The sequence below is a fragment of the Phyllostomus discolor genome, chromosome 6 (genome assembly GCF_004126475.2).
Source record: "Phyllostomus discolor isolate MPI-MPIP mPhyDis1 chromosome 6, mPhyDis1.pri.v3, whole genome shotgun sequence".
Lineage (NCBI taxonomy): Eukaryota > Metazoa > Chordata > Mammalia > Chiroptera > Phyllostomidae > Phyllostomus > Phyllostomus discolor.
Window position 1 is genome coordinate 79,895,669 of NC_040908.2, and position 15,441 is coordinate 79,911,109.

The window sequence follows — 15,441 nt, forward strand, 5'->3', positions numbered from 1 at the left end:
TCTTTGCTTTTTATGAGATACACAAAATGCATAAGAACACAGTAAAGGCAGAAGACAGCAGAATTTCAGACAGAGAGGATCACTGGGTGACTCTGAGACACCCCATGCACAAGACAGTACGGGAGTTGGCAAAAGCAGGTTTATAGTTACACTGTGATATTTTTTAGAGTTAACAAAAGCTACTGTAATAATCATAACTTGCATGTCTTTTTCCATCTGAAGAACTGTAAACCTGATTTTGCCCACTTTCTATAACAACTTTAAACTTTCTGCTAGAATATTGTAAGAAACAGAGGAATGAACTTATAATTCCTTCCTCATAGTGTAGTTTTTAAAGCATCTATCTCAATTTTTTGATATGTCAAAGAAAAGAGAGAAAATGGATAAAAATTTAACACAGTTAATAATTATGATTTAATGGCATATAGGACTTTCTTCCTGACAATGAGGGAATTTACAGTCATCTAACACATGGAACATAATTTTTAAAATAACTAAATCATAAAGTCTCCATGAATTTCAAGGTGTCTGTATTCTACAGACCATAGTCTCTGACCACTGTGCACTTAAGTTAGAAATCAATAACCAAAGTAAATTAAAAATCACTGCTCATTTGGACATTTTAAAAACACACTTCTTACAGTGCATGGGTCAAATAAGAGATTATAATGTCAGTTTAAAGTATAAGAACTAAATAATGATCAAAAAACCACATCTCAAAACTTACACACGTTGGAGTGAAGGTGGCACTTAGCTCTCATCTTCAGTGCTCACATCACTAGAAAGGGAGAGAGGTGGAAGATGAATGCACTGGACAGCCAATGTAAGAGGGTGCATATAAAGAAAGAACAAAAGAATAAACTGAAGAATGTCTAAGGGGGCAATTAAGAAAAATGTAAAGCACATTATAGAGGAATAACAAAACCAAGAGTTGGTTCTTTGAAAAGCTTAATAGTTAAACCTGTGATGAGGTTGATCGAGAAAAAAAGGGAGTTCCCATACATAAACAATATTAGGAATGTTAGAAAGGACATAACTACAGACCCAACAAAAATTTAAATGATAAGAAAATACTATCAACAACTTTATGGCAATAAATTTGAAAGCAGAAAAGGGCAAATTTCTATAGAAATTATAACTTATTGTATTTAAGAAGAAATAGAAATGTGAAGTGTCATAGCAATTAAGTAATAGGTAATTCAAAATCCACAAAGAAAATACCAAGCCTGGAGGATTTTACAGGTTAATTCTAGTAAACATTCAAAGAACATATTATCCCAATCTTCTGCAAACTCTTCCAGGGAATAGCAAAAAAGGAAATACTCTGTGAGGCCAGTACTACCACGATGTCAAAACCAGGCAAAATTAATACAGTAAGATAAAACTTGCAGTCTAGTCTTACTCATGCCCATGGATACAAAAGCCCTAAAAAAATATCATTGAGCCAACTCCATCAGTTTATTAAAAAGATCATGCACTGGTTGCATCCCAGAAATGAAGGATGATTTAATATTAGATGATTCATACAATGCATGTGTAATTTATTTCATTGATAAAGGGGAAAATAAAACAGAAATATATTGGAAAACCAGGATTAGAGGGGAACTTTTAAAACATTAAAAGAATGCTATTTAAAATCAGTAACTTCCTTTTAATGGCTGAATAATATTCCATTGTATATGTAGGAAAAAATATATATCACCTTTTCCTCATTCTCACCACACACATAACTGTGTGAAGTAATGGAGGTGTTAACTAACTGCATTGTGGTAGTCATTTTACAGTGTATACATGTATCAAACCACATTGTGCATGGTAAACTTATACCATATTGTATGTCATTATATCTCAATGACGCTGGGAAAAATAAAAAATAAACACACAGAGAATAAAATACAATCAGAAATAAGACCATATGTGTTAGTGTGTGTGTGTGTGCCCATTATCAGTGCTTCTAGTCTACATTTCACTGGGATTCCCAGCAGTGACTAAGGTAAGAAATAGAAATAAACAGTGTAAGAACTGGAAAAGAAGAAACAATACTGTATCATTTATAGATGATATGTTTACAGAGAACATCCAAAGGAATCTAAAGGTAAATTATTAGAAATAATAAGACAGTTTAACAAGATTGTTGGATTTAAGATCAATATATACAAATGTATTGCTTTTCTCTATATCAGCAAAAATTAGAAACACAGGCAGAAGATATAGCATTTAAAATAGCAATAAAAACTATAAGGAACCTATGGATAAATAATAGAAGATGTAGAAGACCTATATAAAAGCATTTATAAAACTTTGTTAAAGGACATTGAAAAGCACTTATTCAAGTGAAAAGCTTTATTTATAGATAGGAGATTCAAGGTCAGAAAAATGTCAGTTCCCCCCAAGTTTTTCTATAGATAGATCCATTGTAATTCCAATGAAAATCCCAAGTTTTAAATGACTTTGACAAGCTGACTCTGAAATTTATATATAAGTGCAAGTGAACAAGAATAGTGAAGACATCCCTGAAGGAAGAGGTAGAAGAGGAAGAGAAGAATGAGGAGAGAAAGAAGAGAGAAGCTTCTGTACCACATGGGAAGATTTCTGTAAAGCCATAGTAATTGAGACACTGATTGTTATACAGGTATAGTCAGTTGACCAAAATTGACCAAAGAGAAGCCCAGAACCCCACATCTAAATAGAAAGTGGATGAATGAAACAAGTGGGTTTGTGCTTCGTGAGGAAAGGGTGAGAGGGGTCCACAAACGATGCTAAGACAACTGGCTATTGTTACGGAAAGAAGTAGAAGTTAGAGCCCCACCTTGCATCGTGCACAGACATCAATGCTGGATGGAACAAACACTTACATGTAAGAGACAAAGCCTTACAGTTTTTAGAAGAAAATTCTTTTTCTGACTCAGGGTGACAAAGAATATCTTAAACAAGCCACAAATATTATTGCATTTAATTACATTAGGATTATGAAATTCTACTCATTAAAAGACTTTTAAAAAGGGAAAAGACAAGCCACTAATTGAGATGAGATATTTGTGGCACTTAATGACAAAAATTTAGTACTTAGAATAAGAAATGAATAGTATACCCATTTGAAAATAGAGCAAAAACCATGAAAGACATTGCTGAAGAAGAAGCAGGAATGACAAACAACCAAAAAAAGCCCAACTCTATTACTAAAATAAAACCAATACCATATTTTATACCTCTAGATGGGCAGAAATTATGCGGTCTAATATTATCAAGTATTAGTAAGTATGTAGAGTAATAAGAACTGTCAACATTCAGCTGGCGGGATGTTAGCATGAGGAAGATTCCTTGGGGAGACATTTTGAAATTATTTTGTGAAGTTGACAGCCTGCACATTGTGCTACCCAATGGCTTCACCCCAGGCCTGTCTCTAGAACATATTTCTCAAACTGCTGAGAGTGACCTGTTTATGGAACTAGCCACTTAAAATTAAAAAGTAGAATAGAAAATATCAGGACATCATTCATTTTTGAGGTAAGTTGTTTTGTGACATTGTTTCTGGTGCTCATGAATGTACATTTTTACTGGGTTCCAGCGTACAAGTATTTCTTGTGAGAGTGGCGGTCAAGATATGAGAAGCAGTGCCTTTGAAACTCTTACACGTGTGCCGTGGCCACGTGCCCAGGCGTGTTCGCAGCTGCATTATTTCCAATAGCACAAAATTGGGGAGGGGAGATGCCCACTGACAGGAGAAGGGATCAATACATGATAGTTTACTGGCATAAAGGAGTATTACACAACATTGAAAATAAATGGAGTATGGTTACAGGTAATAATATAGACAAATCTTAGAAACATAACGTTGAACAAAATAAAGCAAATCATAGAAGACTGAACAAAGCCCACATGATATCATAATTATAAAGTTCAAACAAGCTCCACTAAATAATATCTTATTTAGATATATTTTTAAAAGGATATCAGGATGAATATTCATACAGTGGAAACTTATCCATAAAAAAGAGTGAAGTACTGACGAGCTGTAGCATGGATGAAATTTGAAAACATTATGCTAAGTGGAAGACCTCAGGTGTGAAAGGCCATGTGTGTTATGATTTGTTATATGAAATGTGCAGAATAGGCAGCTCCAGAGAGACAAAGTAGACTAGTGGTGGTCAGGGGCGGGGGGAGGGGAGTGGGAGTCACTAATAATTGTTACAGGGTTTCTTTTGGGGATGATGGAAATATTCTGGAATTGATGGTGCTTGTACAGTTTTGTGGCTATATAGAAGCCATTGAATTTGATCCTTTAAAATAGCGAATTTTATGGCATATGATTTCTTAATGTAAAATTTTTTTTTGAAGAGAGCAATGGAATGACTAAAAATATATATGTTCAGGATATTGTTTACCTCTGGCAGTTGAGCCAGGGACATAGGATGGAGGGAAAGCTGGGTGAGTAAGCAGTATTTGTAAGTTCTACTTCTTAAGTTATTTATGGGTGTTTATCTTATTACTGATCTTTATTGTGTGTGTTGTGTATTTTTTCATGCATAGAAAATAAGTAAAGTTTTAAAGAAATACAATTATTAAATGAAGTAGCATTAAAAGCAAAAGTGCCTTTTGAAAAACGCTTCTTGAATCTCTGAGTCTGAGGTCTGTGCCTTACTGTGACTCTGGATGTAGCTGTCCTGACCTCTGGTGGCTGGGAGGGGAAGGGCAACTGGGTGCTGCTGGCTTGGGCCAAGGGAAGTAATAAGGCGAGATCCCTCAGAACAAGCAGGGTCCTGGCCACTTCCAGTCTCACCCCAAGGGAAAAGAGCCAACAGCCTTGGACTTTCCTGGTTTAAGTTCCCCCACAACCCTGTTCCTCTTTGGGTTTCACCATACTCCTTTAAGCCCAGGACTGAGGTATGTGTAACTCTACTGAAATCTTCCCCTGGGAAGAACCAAGTGGCCTTTTTATCCAGATGGCCCATCCTGGGGTGACCGACTGCAAACACCAGGGGCTCTTGATGAGCTCATGAGCAGAAGTCTCTGATGTCTTCTGGGGAAGGAGAGGCCAGGGTGCTGATGCTCAGAGAATTGGTCTCCATACTTTCTTTGTTTAATCAAACCACCTTTCTGGAGGGTTATGAACTGAAGCCTATGGGAGCAGTTGGCTTGGGCACATTAGAGGTGGGGCGGGGGGGTAACTTTGGGAGGGCTGTCAGCATTTCCAGGTTTCCCAGAGCTTAGGAAACTACTGCCCTGAGCCCCACCCAGCTGGCCAGACTAGAGCCAGCATTGTTTTATCTGTACTGTTTAAACTAATAGGAGGAAGGGCTTTCAGCAGTGGGTCTTGGCTGTGGGGAACCAGGCCAAGAATTCCCAGGCATCTTAATAAACTAGACATGGCCACAGAAGGGTGACCTGGAGAGGAAGTCACCAATGAGCTCGTCTCCAAAGCCATTTGGGCTTATGGGGAGCACTCAGAGGAGAGCAGAGCTGGGAGTTGGACTGGGCCCCTGGTCAGGTTGAGGGTTGGAGTAGGGATTTTCCTACCCAGGGCATCATTTTTCCTTTCTCTGTCCCCAGACGCCATGGAGGTGGTGCTGATCTTTCTGTGCAGCCTGCTGGCCCCCACTGTCCTGGCCAGTGGTAAGTGTACTCTAGGACCCAGCTCTGACAGGATGGCAGCCATGGCCTTTTCTCCTGGCCCTTTGGGACTCTAGGGTTGGGACTCTCAGATTCTACATGTCTGATCAGCCCCCTACCTCTGCCTTAGCAGAGAATGTCCTGGAAGGTGACATCTATTTACAGACCTCCATCTAGTCTGCCTACCCCTCCCACAGGCTCCAGCAGGGTCTGCTTTTAAGCCTCAAGTCTACCAGCCCCCTGTAGACTTCTGGCTAGAATTTTGGGGGCCAGACCTGCACATCAGTCTTTAGCCTCTGGCCTTGTGCAGGTCACATGTTTTTCCTTACTCTCAGTTTCCTCGTCAGTAATGAGGGAAATAGACCCTGCCTTTTGGGGATGACATGAGTAAGAAGGGACCATAGATGCATGTGGCTGTGCTGTAAACACATTCTCACTGGGGCTCTGAGCTGTGCCTGCCCTGGGCTAGCAGGCAGGCCCACCCCTCGTGCTTCCCCAGGTTCGTCTGTTTAATAGGCCCTGCTTCCCAGGAACCTCTTTGTGGGGGGGAGGCCTGTGGGCAAGTTATGGTATTTGGGAACCAGGATGTGGAGCTGTCCTCCTCTTAACCAGGCTTGTTTATTTTTGTAGCAGCTGAGCAGGAGAAAGATAAGGACCCTTTTCATTATGGTGAGTGGTGAAGAATCCCTGGGTGGGGAGGGGGAGCACAGCCCAATCGGGAGGGATGGGCAGACTTTCCCTGGCCCTTCCTCTTCTCCCATTTCTCACCTTGTTCCTTTGGCAGATTATCAGACCCTAAGGATCGGAGGATTGGTGTTTGCTGTGGTCCTTTTCTCTGTTGGAATCCTCCTCATCCTGAGTAAGTTTCTTTGTTTACCCTGTAAGAACAATGTCTGCTGCCAAGCAGGTGGAGAACAGTGTAGGAGCACCTTTCCTGGGGAGGGAAGGAGCCTGCCTGTAATCCCTGTTACCTCTAGGACGTAATATAGTGCTGGGTACCTAATAGGTGCTCAGTAAAACAGTGAAGCATGAACAAAACAAATGCTCGATGAAAATAAGCACAGATAAGAAGACAGGGCAGAGTAGCCCTCCTGGTGCTGTGTCCAGCATGGTGTGAGTGCAAAGTCACAGGACACAGGACCCAGAGGCTATCCTTAGTGTGCTCTGAGGGACATGCCCCTGTGCATGTTCTCCCCTTTAAGCCTGGTTTGCATGGAGCCCGCTGTACTTGCACAATCAGGCAGACCGGTGCCGTAGCCATTCCAGCTGGTGTTGAACCTGGGCCTCAGAAGAGTCCTCTGCAACCTAGGATTGCTACCTGCAGCTGTGCAAGCTGTGCACTGCCCAGGTATAGGGGGTGCTGTTTACCAGGTCCCACAGCTTGCACAAACTCACAGGGTAGCACTGCTGTGGCCAAGCCAGGAGCATGACCTTGAGCTGAAGCCAGGAAGATGACCTTGAATGGTTTCTTTGACTTTCAGGTCGCAGATGCAAGTGCAGCTTCAGTCAGAAGCCTCGGTAAGGATGCCAGGGTTGTGGACATTTGGGGAGAGAGGAGGGAATAGGAAGGGAGCCTTGCTATGTGTGACCCAAATGAGTGTTTTAGATTCTTGTCTAAGAAACAGGCCATGTGTGGTGAGGGTAGGGCAGAAGTTTTGAGGATTTTCAGGTGGACTTTGAGGGTTAGTGCCTCCTTCTTTCTTCTGATGAGTATGGGGGATGAGAAGTGGATGAGAGGGTGCTGGATTCTTGTCTGCAGGCCCTTGAGACATTTGGGGTCAGGAGAGGGGAGGCAGAGGGCGTCGGGGCCTCTCTTGAGGTTCATCCTCCTGTCTTCAGGATCTGTGACACTGTCTCTGCTCGTCACCTTTTCATGAGGTGCTCTGAGCTGTGTAGAAACTTGGGCTCCCTTCCATTCATCGTTCTACTTCAACGTCAAAGGCACAGCCCATTAGTCTACTATAGTAACCAAGGCAGCTCTGAACTTCAGAAGTCCAAAGTCTGTGGCAGGACACAGCTCAAGCCACCAGGAGGCCCTAGGTCACCCTTCCCAGTACTTAGGGCTGGGACTGGCACTGGAGGGTGCCTGCAAGTTGCCCTGGCTCTGCTGCCTTCTCCCTCACCCCAGAGCCCCATGGAGAGTCTGGAGCCTTGAGACGACTCGAGGCGCCCCTGCCCCAGAAAGGAGGATGGTGGTGTTCTCTGGGTTTGCCCTGGAAGCCTCTGATGGAAGGTCTGGTGTCTTGTCCTCTTGCAGGGCTCCAGGGGATGAGGAGGCCCAGGTGGAGAACCTCATCACTGCAAATGGTAACTGTCATGGCCCCCTGCCCATGTTCTTGCAGCTCCACCGAATGGGCCACTACTCCTGATGGCTGCTATGTATGGGGCACCTGCTCAGGGTTAGGCATGATACACAGTGTGTCATAGGCCCCCGTCCCCCAATCTCATTTAGTGTGTATACAGCCCCATGAGGTAGGTATCACTATCCAGTTTTATAACTGAGGGACTCAAAAGTTAAGGAATGTGCCAAGTTCCTGTGACCAGCAAGTAGCAGGGCAACGATTTGCCCACAGGTCTGTCTGACTTGAAATCCCACACGAGTCACCTCTTGCTGTATGGGTCAGGCTCCAGTCAGGCACAGGCACGGCTGCTACAGGGGTAGTCCTTAGGGGGTGAGGGTCCATTTGCTGTAATCTGTTCTCCTCTACTCTCCAGCAACAGAGCCCCAGAAAGCAGAGAACTGAAGCGCGGCCCTCAGGAGGGAAGGTAAGGTGCTGTCTGCCTGCATCTTCCTCTGCTACCATCATGGTTCTTTTACTAATGAAGAATTGGGCTAGCTTTTGCAGTGGGCACTGCTTTTGTTATGGGCTGTGTTCTAAGGAGCCTTGTATCTGAAAGGGGTGATGAGACAGATGGTCACAGCCCTGTGGTCAAATAATAGGGCGTCACCCTAACCACCATGTGGCCATGACTTGGGAGAGAGTTACAGTCAGTGAAATACTTCTAATATCAGGGTAGCATGAAGATACTGGCTTTAAGAGATGATTCAGCAAGTTTCTTAGGGTCATTTCTTAAAGTTAACAATTTATTGTGAAACTTTCTAACCCTACGCAAGGGTCAGGAGACTAGTACATGGTACCCCACCTTCCTCCACCTCCCCACATACCAGTGTCATCAGTTCTCAGTGTTTAGGGGCACTACTTGTAGTGTCCTTTTCCATTGTTCATTGTGGGGACAAGGGAAAGTATAATAATAACGGTTAAATGCTTTACCAACTTCAAAATGCTGTCACACACAAACTTGCTGGACCCTGCCAGGACGGACAGCGTTTACCCTATTCTGCAGTTGAAGAACTGAGGTCAGAGGGCATAGCCATGCAGAAAATGAGTGACAGACTGGAACCTGCATCCAGGCCTTTGTAGTTTGGGGCCGTTTTCACCACAGCCCTCTATTTCTGCCAGCCTTGCTTTGTGACATACATACCCTGGAAAACACTGAGCCCAGGGATCTGCCTTCTGTGAGCTCACTTTTAGGATAAGGTATACACCTTTACCCTAAACTGTAAGTTAAAAGAAACTTCTGCGTGTGCATTGCCTGAAACACCAGCTTTTCTCTCATCGGAATGACACAGCGTGCATCTGTGGCATTTGAATCCTCTCCTAACTGCTTTTAGATCCTTTTACAGCTCTGTGGGTGTCAGGAGGGCAGAGCAGGGCCCATGACATCCGTCTTGGTGACGGGGCTTGGGAGACTGATTCCTGAGCTGGGTGGGGGCTGTGGGAGCCGGTCTCGGAGGCAAGTGTCTACTTTGTGGTCAGGGTCTGGGCATGGTGTGGGAAGACTCAGGGGAGGGAGCCTGGAGCTAGCAGTTATCTTGCCTTGTCTCTCTCTCTCTCTTTTTTTTAAAACTAGGACTTCCTCAGACACCTGTTCTCCTAGGTCTCCAGACTGTGAGCAACTACTGAGGGTGTCCTGGGATAGAGACTCTGGGTTTAAGAGTTTCCTTTCCATGTCAACCAGGTCCTGGCCCTCCCAAAGGCACCTTTCCCCTGAAGTCCACCCCTTCTCTGTTTTTATCTCCTTGTCCTGAATCTCAAACTGTTCTCCTTGCTTCGCTGGGAACATGGCACTTAGAACAGGTCTCATCCTGTGAGTTTCAATAGGCTAAAGGCCAGGAGATGAGCAGTTGAAGATTTCTGAAAGGAGCCAGAGTGTTTTAATTTAAACTCTCCCCATCCCTGGTCTGGTGTGGCTCAGTTGGTTGGGCATCATGCCAAGAAATGAAAGTTCACCGATGCCTGGGTTGCTGGTTAGGTCCCCAGTCAGGGCATGTATAGAAGGCAGCCAATGGATGTTTCTCTCTCACATCAACATTTCTCTCCCTCTTTTTCTCCCTCCCTTTGCCTCTCTTTAAAATAAAAAATTAAATTAAATTAAACTCTCTCCCTCTTCAGCCTCCAGAACCTGAAGGCAGCTGCTTGAACCTTTAGATGCAAATGTTGATGCTTAAGAAGACCAGCCACTTCGGCAGCAGATCTTTCCCCAGGAGAAGTCGGGAACTTGTGTGTCCCCCACCCCGCCCCACCCCGCCCCACCCCGCCCCATTCCCCCACCAACACCAGGCCTCACTTAGTGCCGCAACTAACCCCCACCTTCCCAGCTGCAGCCTGTGGGTTTGCCCACCTCCTGTGTTGTATTGTGTGTGCGTGTGTGTGACGACTGTGGTCTTCGTGCCTGCTTGTCTGTGGGTGACGTCGTTTAGTGAACCTGGACTCACTTTCCTGGGCTGGAGCTGAGCCATGTCACCACCAGCCCCTCCTTGCTTCCCCGTGGCACCCTCTCCCCTCCTGCTCCTGGGAGTCTGCTTTTCCCCTGAGAGACCAGTCCCTTCCCTTGGTTTAAGAGTGGGTATAGGGCTAGGACCCAGGTGGGAGTCTCCACTTGTCTTGGGACTTGGGAAGGTTTACATCTCTTTCATGACCGTTCTTCCTGGCTTCTCTCCACTCCTTTTGTAAGAACCTTGCTTCCATATTTCACCTCTGTCCTGTCTGTTCTGAGGGTCTCTTAGCAATCAGAGGTTCACAGCAAGGAGCTGGTGAGCCCAGCTACCTCTTCAAGCTGGTGATGCCCCTTCCCTAGTCATTTTTCGATTAGGACTTCTACCATGGAGCTTCCATCTGCCCTGCCCTATTGCAGAGTGGCCAGGGAGGCCAGGCCCAGGTCTTGTCCTCTGCCCCTGGGGAACATGCCCCTTGCATATCTTCTCAGCAATAACCCCTTGGGCCCTGGATTCCCTATCCCTTCTCCTGCCTTCCCTGCTCCCAAGGCACTAATCTATAGCCCAGCTAGTCTGGACCTAGACTCCCATCCTTGAGTTGGGTCTCTGGCAGGTGATGCATTCTGGTGGGGCAGCATCCTGGGGAGGGGCAGCTGGGAGAGCAGAGGTCCTTTGCTTCTCTGTCCATGCCCATTGGGCAGGCATCAGCGATGGCTGCTGGGCCCTTTGTTCCTCCTGTCACCGGTCAGAGTGGCTAGTGCAGAGGTTTTGCAGCAGGTTAGAGACTAGGCAGGGCTCCCCACAGCAAGAGATCAGAGGTCATAAAGAAAGTGGAAAGTTGAACCAGACCCCCCTCCCATTCATTGTGTTATCCTGGAAACTAACTTAACATGTGCCAGGACTGCTGCCTGTGCTGTGATCTATCCTGTCAACAACAGCAAGGAATAAAGTACAATTTGTTTCCTAGTGGCTCTGAGGTGCATTCCTTTCTGTGAAAGAACTCAAATATTTGAGGGGCCAGAGGGACTCTGTCCTTGGTCAGAAAGAGGAAGTGAGGGCTGCAGAGGTAGCTAAGTGGTGCTTGTTTGTTCCAGATGTTTTAATGCTTAGACCCCTGACACCATGCTGCCTCTCCTACCTCTCCTACCTCCCCTACCTCTGTCCTCCTTTACCCAGATCCCCCTTCTCACCCCTCCATCCTCCTGCTCTGCCCACTCTTATTTCCCCCACCTCTTCCACCAGTCAGGGGGCCTAGGAGCTGTACTTATGTGTGTCCTGGATAGAAGGCAGTCCCAGTGGCTTGACTGAGGGCTCACCAGTCTGAAAGGAAAGGTTCTAACCTCCTGCTTTGGTCAGTTTTGGGGCTACTACCTAAGAATTTGACAAAGAGAGGTTAGAGGTGGTGACTCAGGTTATGATCCAAGCCTTTAATCTTTCTACCAATCCAAATACCTCCTCCTCTGCGAAGCCTTCCTGGACCTCAGGTAGAAGGAGTCCCTTCTTTTCTGTGTTCTGGTCACACTGGTTCCTGCCTTTATCTTCACATTTGATACACCATACCTTGGACCCAAACTGTAAAGGCCAAATAGATAATGTCCATTTGTGAACTGGCTGTCATGACATAGTAGCTGGGGCATAGGCCCTGGGGCCACCTACAGTGTCTTTCCAAAGACATTCCCGTCCAGTTTTATAAAAAGTACTACTGGCCAAATAAACAGTTGAGGGACAGTTCCCTTTGGAGGTCATTGCTGTGTGGCCCCTACCTCTATGTGTCTTTGTGAGACATGCTTTCTAGAGGACAAGAACTATGCTTTATTCTAATGTAAGAATGCCTGGAACATCTTAAGGACTCAAAAAAAAATTCGTCGAGTCTGTCCAGATTGTGTGAGTTATTTAGAGCTGCGGAATTGCAAGTTGGGATCCCGAAGGGCTGGGGTGGGGGGGCGGTCCAGCAACTCCCTGCCCATCCCCTCCCACACTGACTCCCGTGCTGCCTGCCCTACTTCTGTGCCTGCCTTCAGTCCCCCAGGCCTTTGAAAAGACTGAGGCTTATAGTTGAGATCAAGCTCAGCATTGTCAACCCAGTGATCACTGTGGTCAAAAAAGCCTTGGCACAGGTAAACATGGTAAACCAGCTGATGACCACTGTCCATGGAGCACTCGTGGGTCAGGGAGTTGGCAGGTCTGGCAGCAACTTCACAGCACGACCAGGTGAAGATCCTTGGAGGTCCCAGGGCCACAAAACACTGTGGGTACCTCCCCATATGTGCTATTTAAACTGATACTAGACTATAAAAATAAGTGTAACAATCCAATAGGGAAGTTCTGATTTTTCTCATAATAACAGTTGTGTTCATAATAGAGACTGATAGTTCTATCCAGCATATGGGGTAAAATGATTACCCCAACTTTGCCAGACTCTAAACATCTATTTATGTCTCCTCCTGGTAATCCACCATTATTTCCAAGGTAGGTAGGATGTTCCAGTTAACAGATTCTCTCTGATAAATTTGTGACGGATCTAAGGTACACAGCCTGTCTCCAGGATTTGGTACAGCACATCACATGGCCCGGCTTCCTTCTCCAGGGGAAGGCTGGTGTGCAGACCAAGGGGAGGATCACCTGGACTGGAGAGACCACGTCTGGAGCCTGGCAGTTCCTCCCAGGCATAAACTAGCTAGACAGCTCTGGGATGGGGGCGGGGGCATCTTGTGGGGGGGTGAGTGGTTTGGAAATGACATGAAGAACACAAAGAGACTGATAGTAAAAACAGTAACAATGGTAATGATAATAAAAGCAACTAACATTTATCAAGTACTTGCTGTGTGCGAAACACAGGCAGAGGACTTTGCATGTATCAGTTCATTCAGAACTCACAGCCCTGCGTGACAGCTTGGTGAGACTTGGTGAGACTTTGCACTTCTGGTGGCAAAGCCAAGGTCCAGCCCGGGCCGGTCTAGCCCCAGCCCAGTCTAGCCCCAGCCCAGTGCCACTCTGCACTGCAGAGGAAGGAAGGTAGGCCCGTCAGGTGGGCATGTGAGGGCAGCAGACCTTGACCTCCTGTGAGGGAGTCCTTAGTTCCCACAGAGGTTATGACCCCAAATGAGTGAGTCCCCATGACTGGAAGCACTTGAACTAAAGGAAAATGGCTAGCTGTTAGGATCCTCTAGGCAAGATGAACTCTGAGAACCTTCCCAGGGCGACCTGAGTGTCCAAGCCCAAATTGGGACAATCCCCTCTTGCCCCCTTCACCAGTGGGGTGAGCCTTCCTCTCTGGTCTAGCGCTGCAGGGCCAGGGGAGAAGAAGCCAGAATCCATACATGGATTGCTGCTTCATGTGTGTCTGTCTTCTGGAGAGGGCCATGCCTGTCCATTCAGCCTTCAGGCTCATGACATGTATGTGATTTGGCTGGTAATAGACAATGTAACTTGGCTGAATAGGAAAGCTGCTCAGCAGTGCCATTTCTCAGAAGGGAATGCTCAGTCTGCTAGCCTCAGACTGACCTCTGGTGTCCTGCACATTTCACCTCTGAACAACTCCCCACACCTCCCTGAATCCCACTCCAAAGATTTGGAAGTCTTTGCACAGAGGTGTTTGTGTTACTTAAAACCACATAAAAATAGGTCAGCCTGCTTTCTGCGTCCCCAGGCTGTGGCCTCTCCACCACTCTTCTTTTTTGCAGGTTGTGTCTTGGAAATTGCCAAATTGTTGTTGAAAGAGAGTCAGAGGCAGAGTGCAAGCAGCACGGAGGGTGGGGTGAGTGACAGGGATGCCAGGCTGAAGCACAGCCCAAGGTCACCTGGCTCCAGACTCCCCTTCCTCTGCAGGGAAGGCCTGCCCTCCTGGGACCACTCCCAGGCAGGGTGGCTGAGCGGAGCTGGTGTGGGAGGGCTGTCCAGCTCTGTCTGGTTCACCCCACCTCGTGTGAGAGAAAAAGAAGGTAGGTCAGGTGTGTTTGAGCCAGGGGAGGAGCCTTGGAAATATCTTTCTCCAGGCCACAAAAAGGAAGAATGGTCACCTCTCACCATTAGTATGATTCACTGCGGTCACAGCTGAGCTCCAGGGGGGTGGAATCAGCCAGCTCAAGCCAACTGGCTGTTGATTTTATGAGGCCAATGCCAGCCCTATGCCTGGTTACATAATAGTGGGGCACCTGCCAAGGCAGTAATGGCAGAGCAGGTGATGCTGAGATAGATGTTCTGAAGGTCTTGGTGTGATAGGAGCTGCTGGGGGATGGGCCACCCCGCACCATCCAGGCTTGGACGCAGTCTGGCGGAGCCGAAAGAGGCTCAGGACATTCTCATTCTCTTGCATTCCCCTCTTCTCTCTAGCTGTGTGAGGTTGGGCAGAGTCTAGCATCTCTCAGTTTCCTTCTCTGCAAAATGAAGCCCTTCCTAGCCATAGGGTAAGCTAGGCCACTTAAGCCTCGGTTTTCTCACCTGTACCAATGTACAGGTCCATCAATACCTTTTCTGTTACCTCACAAGGTCAAAGTGATAGAGTGGACATAAAAACACTTAGAAAATTCTACATGTAGATATTATATTATTAATATTTATATTATAATTCATTTCTTTGTCTTTTCTCTGATAGCAGGGTTTCCTGGGTCTTTGTCAGACCAGGGTTTAACTTTGGACTCATCCATGCACCAATGCAATTTCCTCCTCTGTGAAACGGGCATCACAAAACCTGCATGCCTGAGTTCCTGAGAGGAGCAGAGCAGATGGAAGAGGCATAGGCTCTTGGGAACTATAGAGAATGATAAAATGGATGGAACTGCTACGGAGTGAGGACAACTGGGCACCAGACAGTGGAGGCACAGTCATCATGATCTGAGTCTTCACGGAGGCCAGGATAGGCTTGGCAGTCTGTGAAACAAACAACACAGATAGTTATAAAGCCAGATTCAAGCCTTTCGGGCCGTATCAGGTCACAGGAAAGGAAGGAGCAGGGGTGGGGCTGCTCCTGGAGGTCTTTCTGGAGGTGGCAGCTAGCCTGCAGCTGCTTTCAGAGATAAAGAGGGATGTGGTTACTGGAACAGAAGAGCTACACC

At 46.2% G+C, this 15,441-nt stretch overlaps 1 protein-coding gene across 8 annotated transcripts in view; it reads left to right on the forward strand.

Moving 5' to 3' along the window:
• Positions 1-11,356, forward strand: part of FXYD6 (FXYD domain containing ion transport regulator 6) — a 29,479-nt gene extending 18,123 nt beyond the window's left edge. For 3 of the 8 annotated variants that reach the window (XM_028517053.1, XM_028517054.2, XM_036028511.1), the window contains 7 exons: positions 5,551-5,613; positions 6,241-6,279; positions 6,395-6,469; positions 7,092-7,128; positions 7,868-7,917; positions 8,326-8,376; positions 10,065-11,356. In XM_028517053.1, the coding sequence (XP_028372854.1) occupies positions 5,556-5,613; positions 6,241-6,279; positions 6,395-6,469; positions 7,092-7,128; positions 7,868-7,917; positions 8,326-8,354 (288 nt within the window). In that variant the 5' untranslated portion in view covers positions 5,551-5,555 and the 3' untranslated portion in view covers positions 8,355-8,376; positions 10,065-11,356. Of the gene's footprint in view, positions 1-4,372; positions 4,429-5,550; positions 5,614-6,240; positions 6,280-6,394; positions 6,470-7,091; positions 7,129-7,867; positions 7,918-8,325; positions 8,377-10,064 lie in introns of those variants that run through there. The other 5 variants (XM_036028512.1, XM_036028513.1, XM_036028510.1 and 2 more) reach the window with 4 other exon arrangements.
• Positions 11,357-15,441: the final 4,085 nt, after the last annotated feature.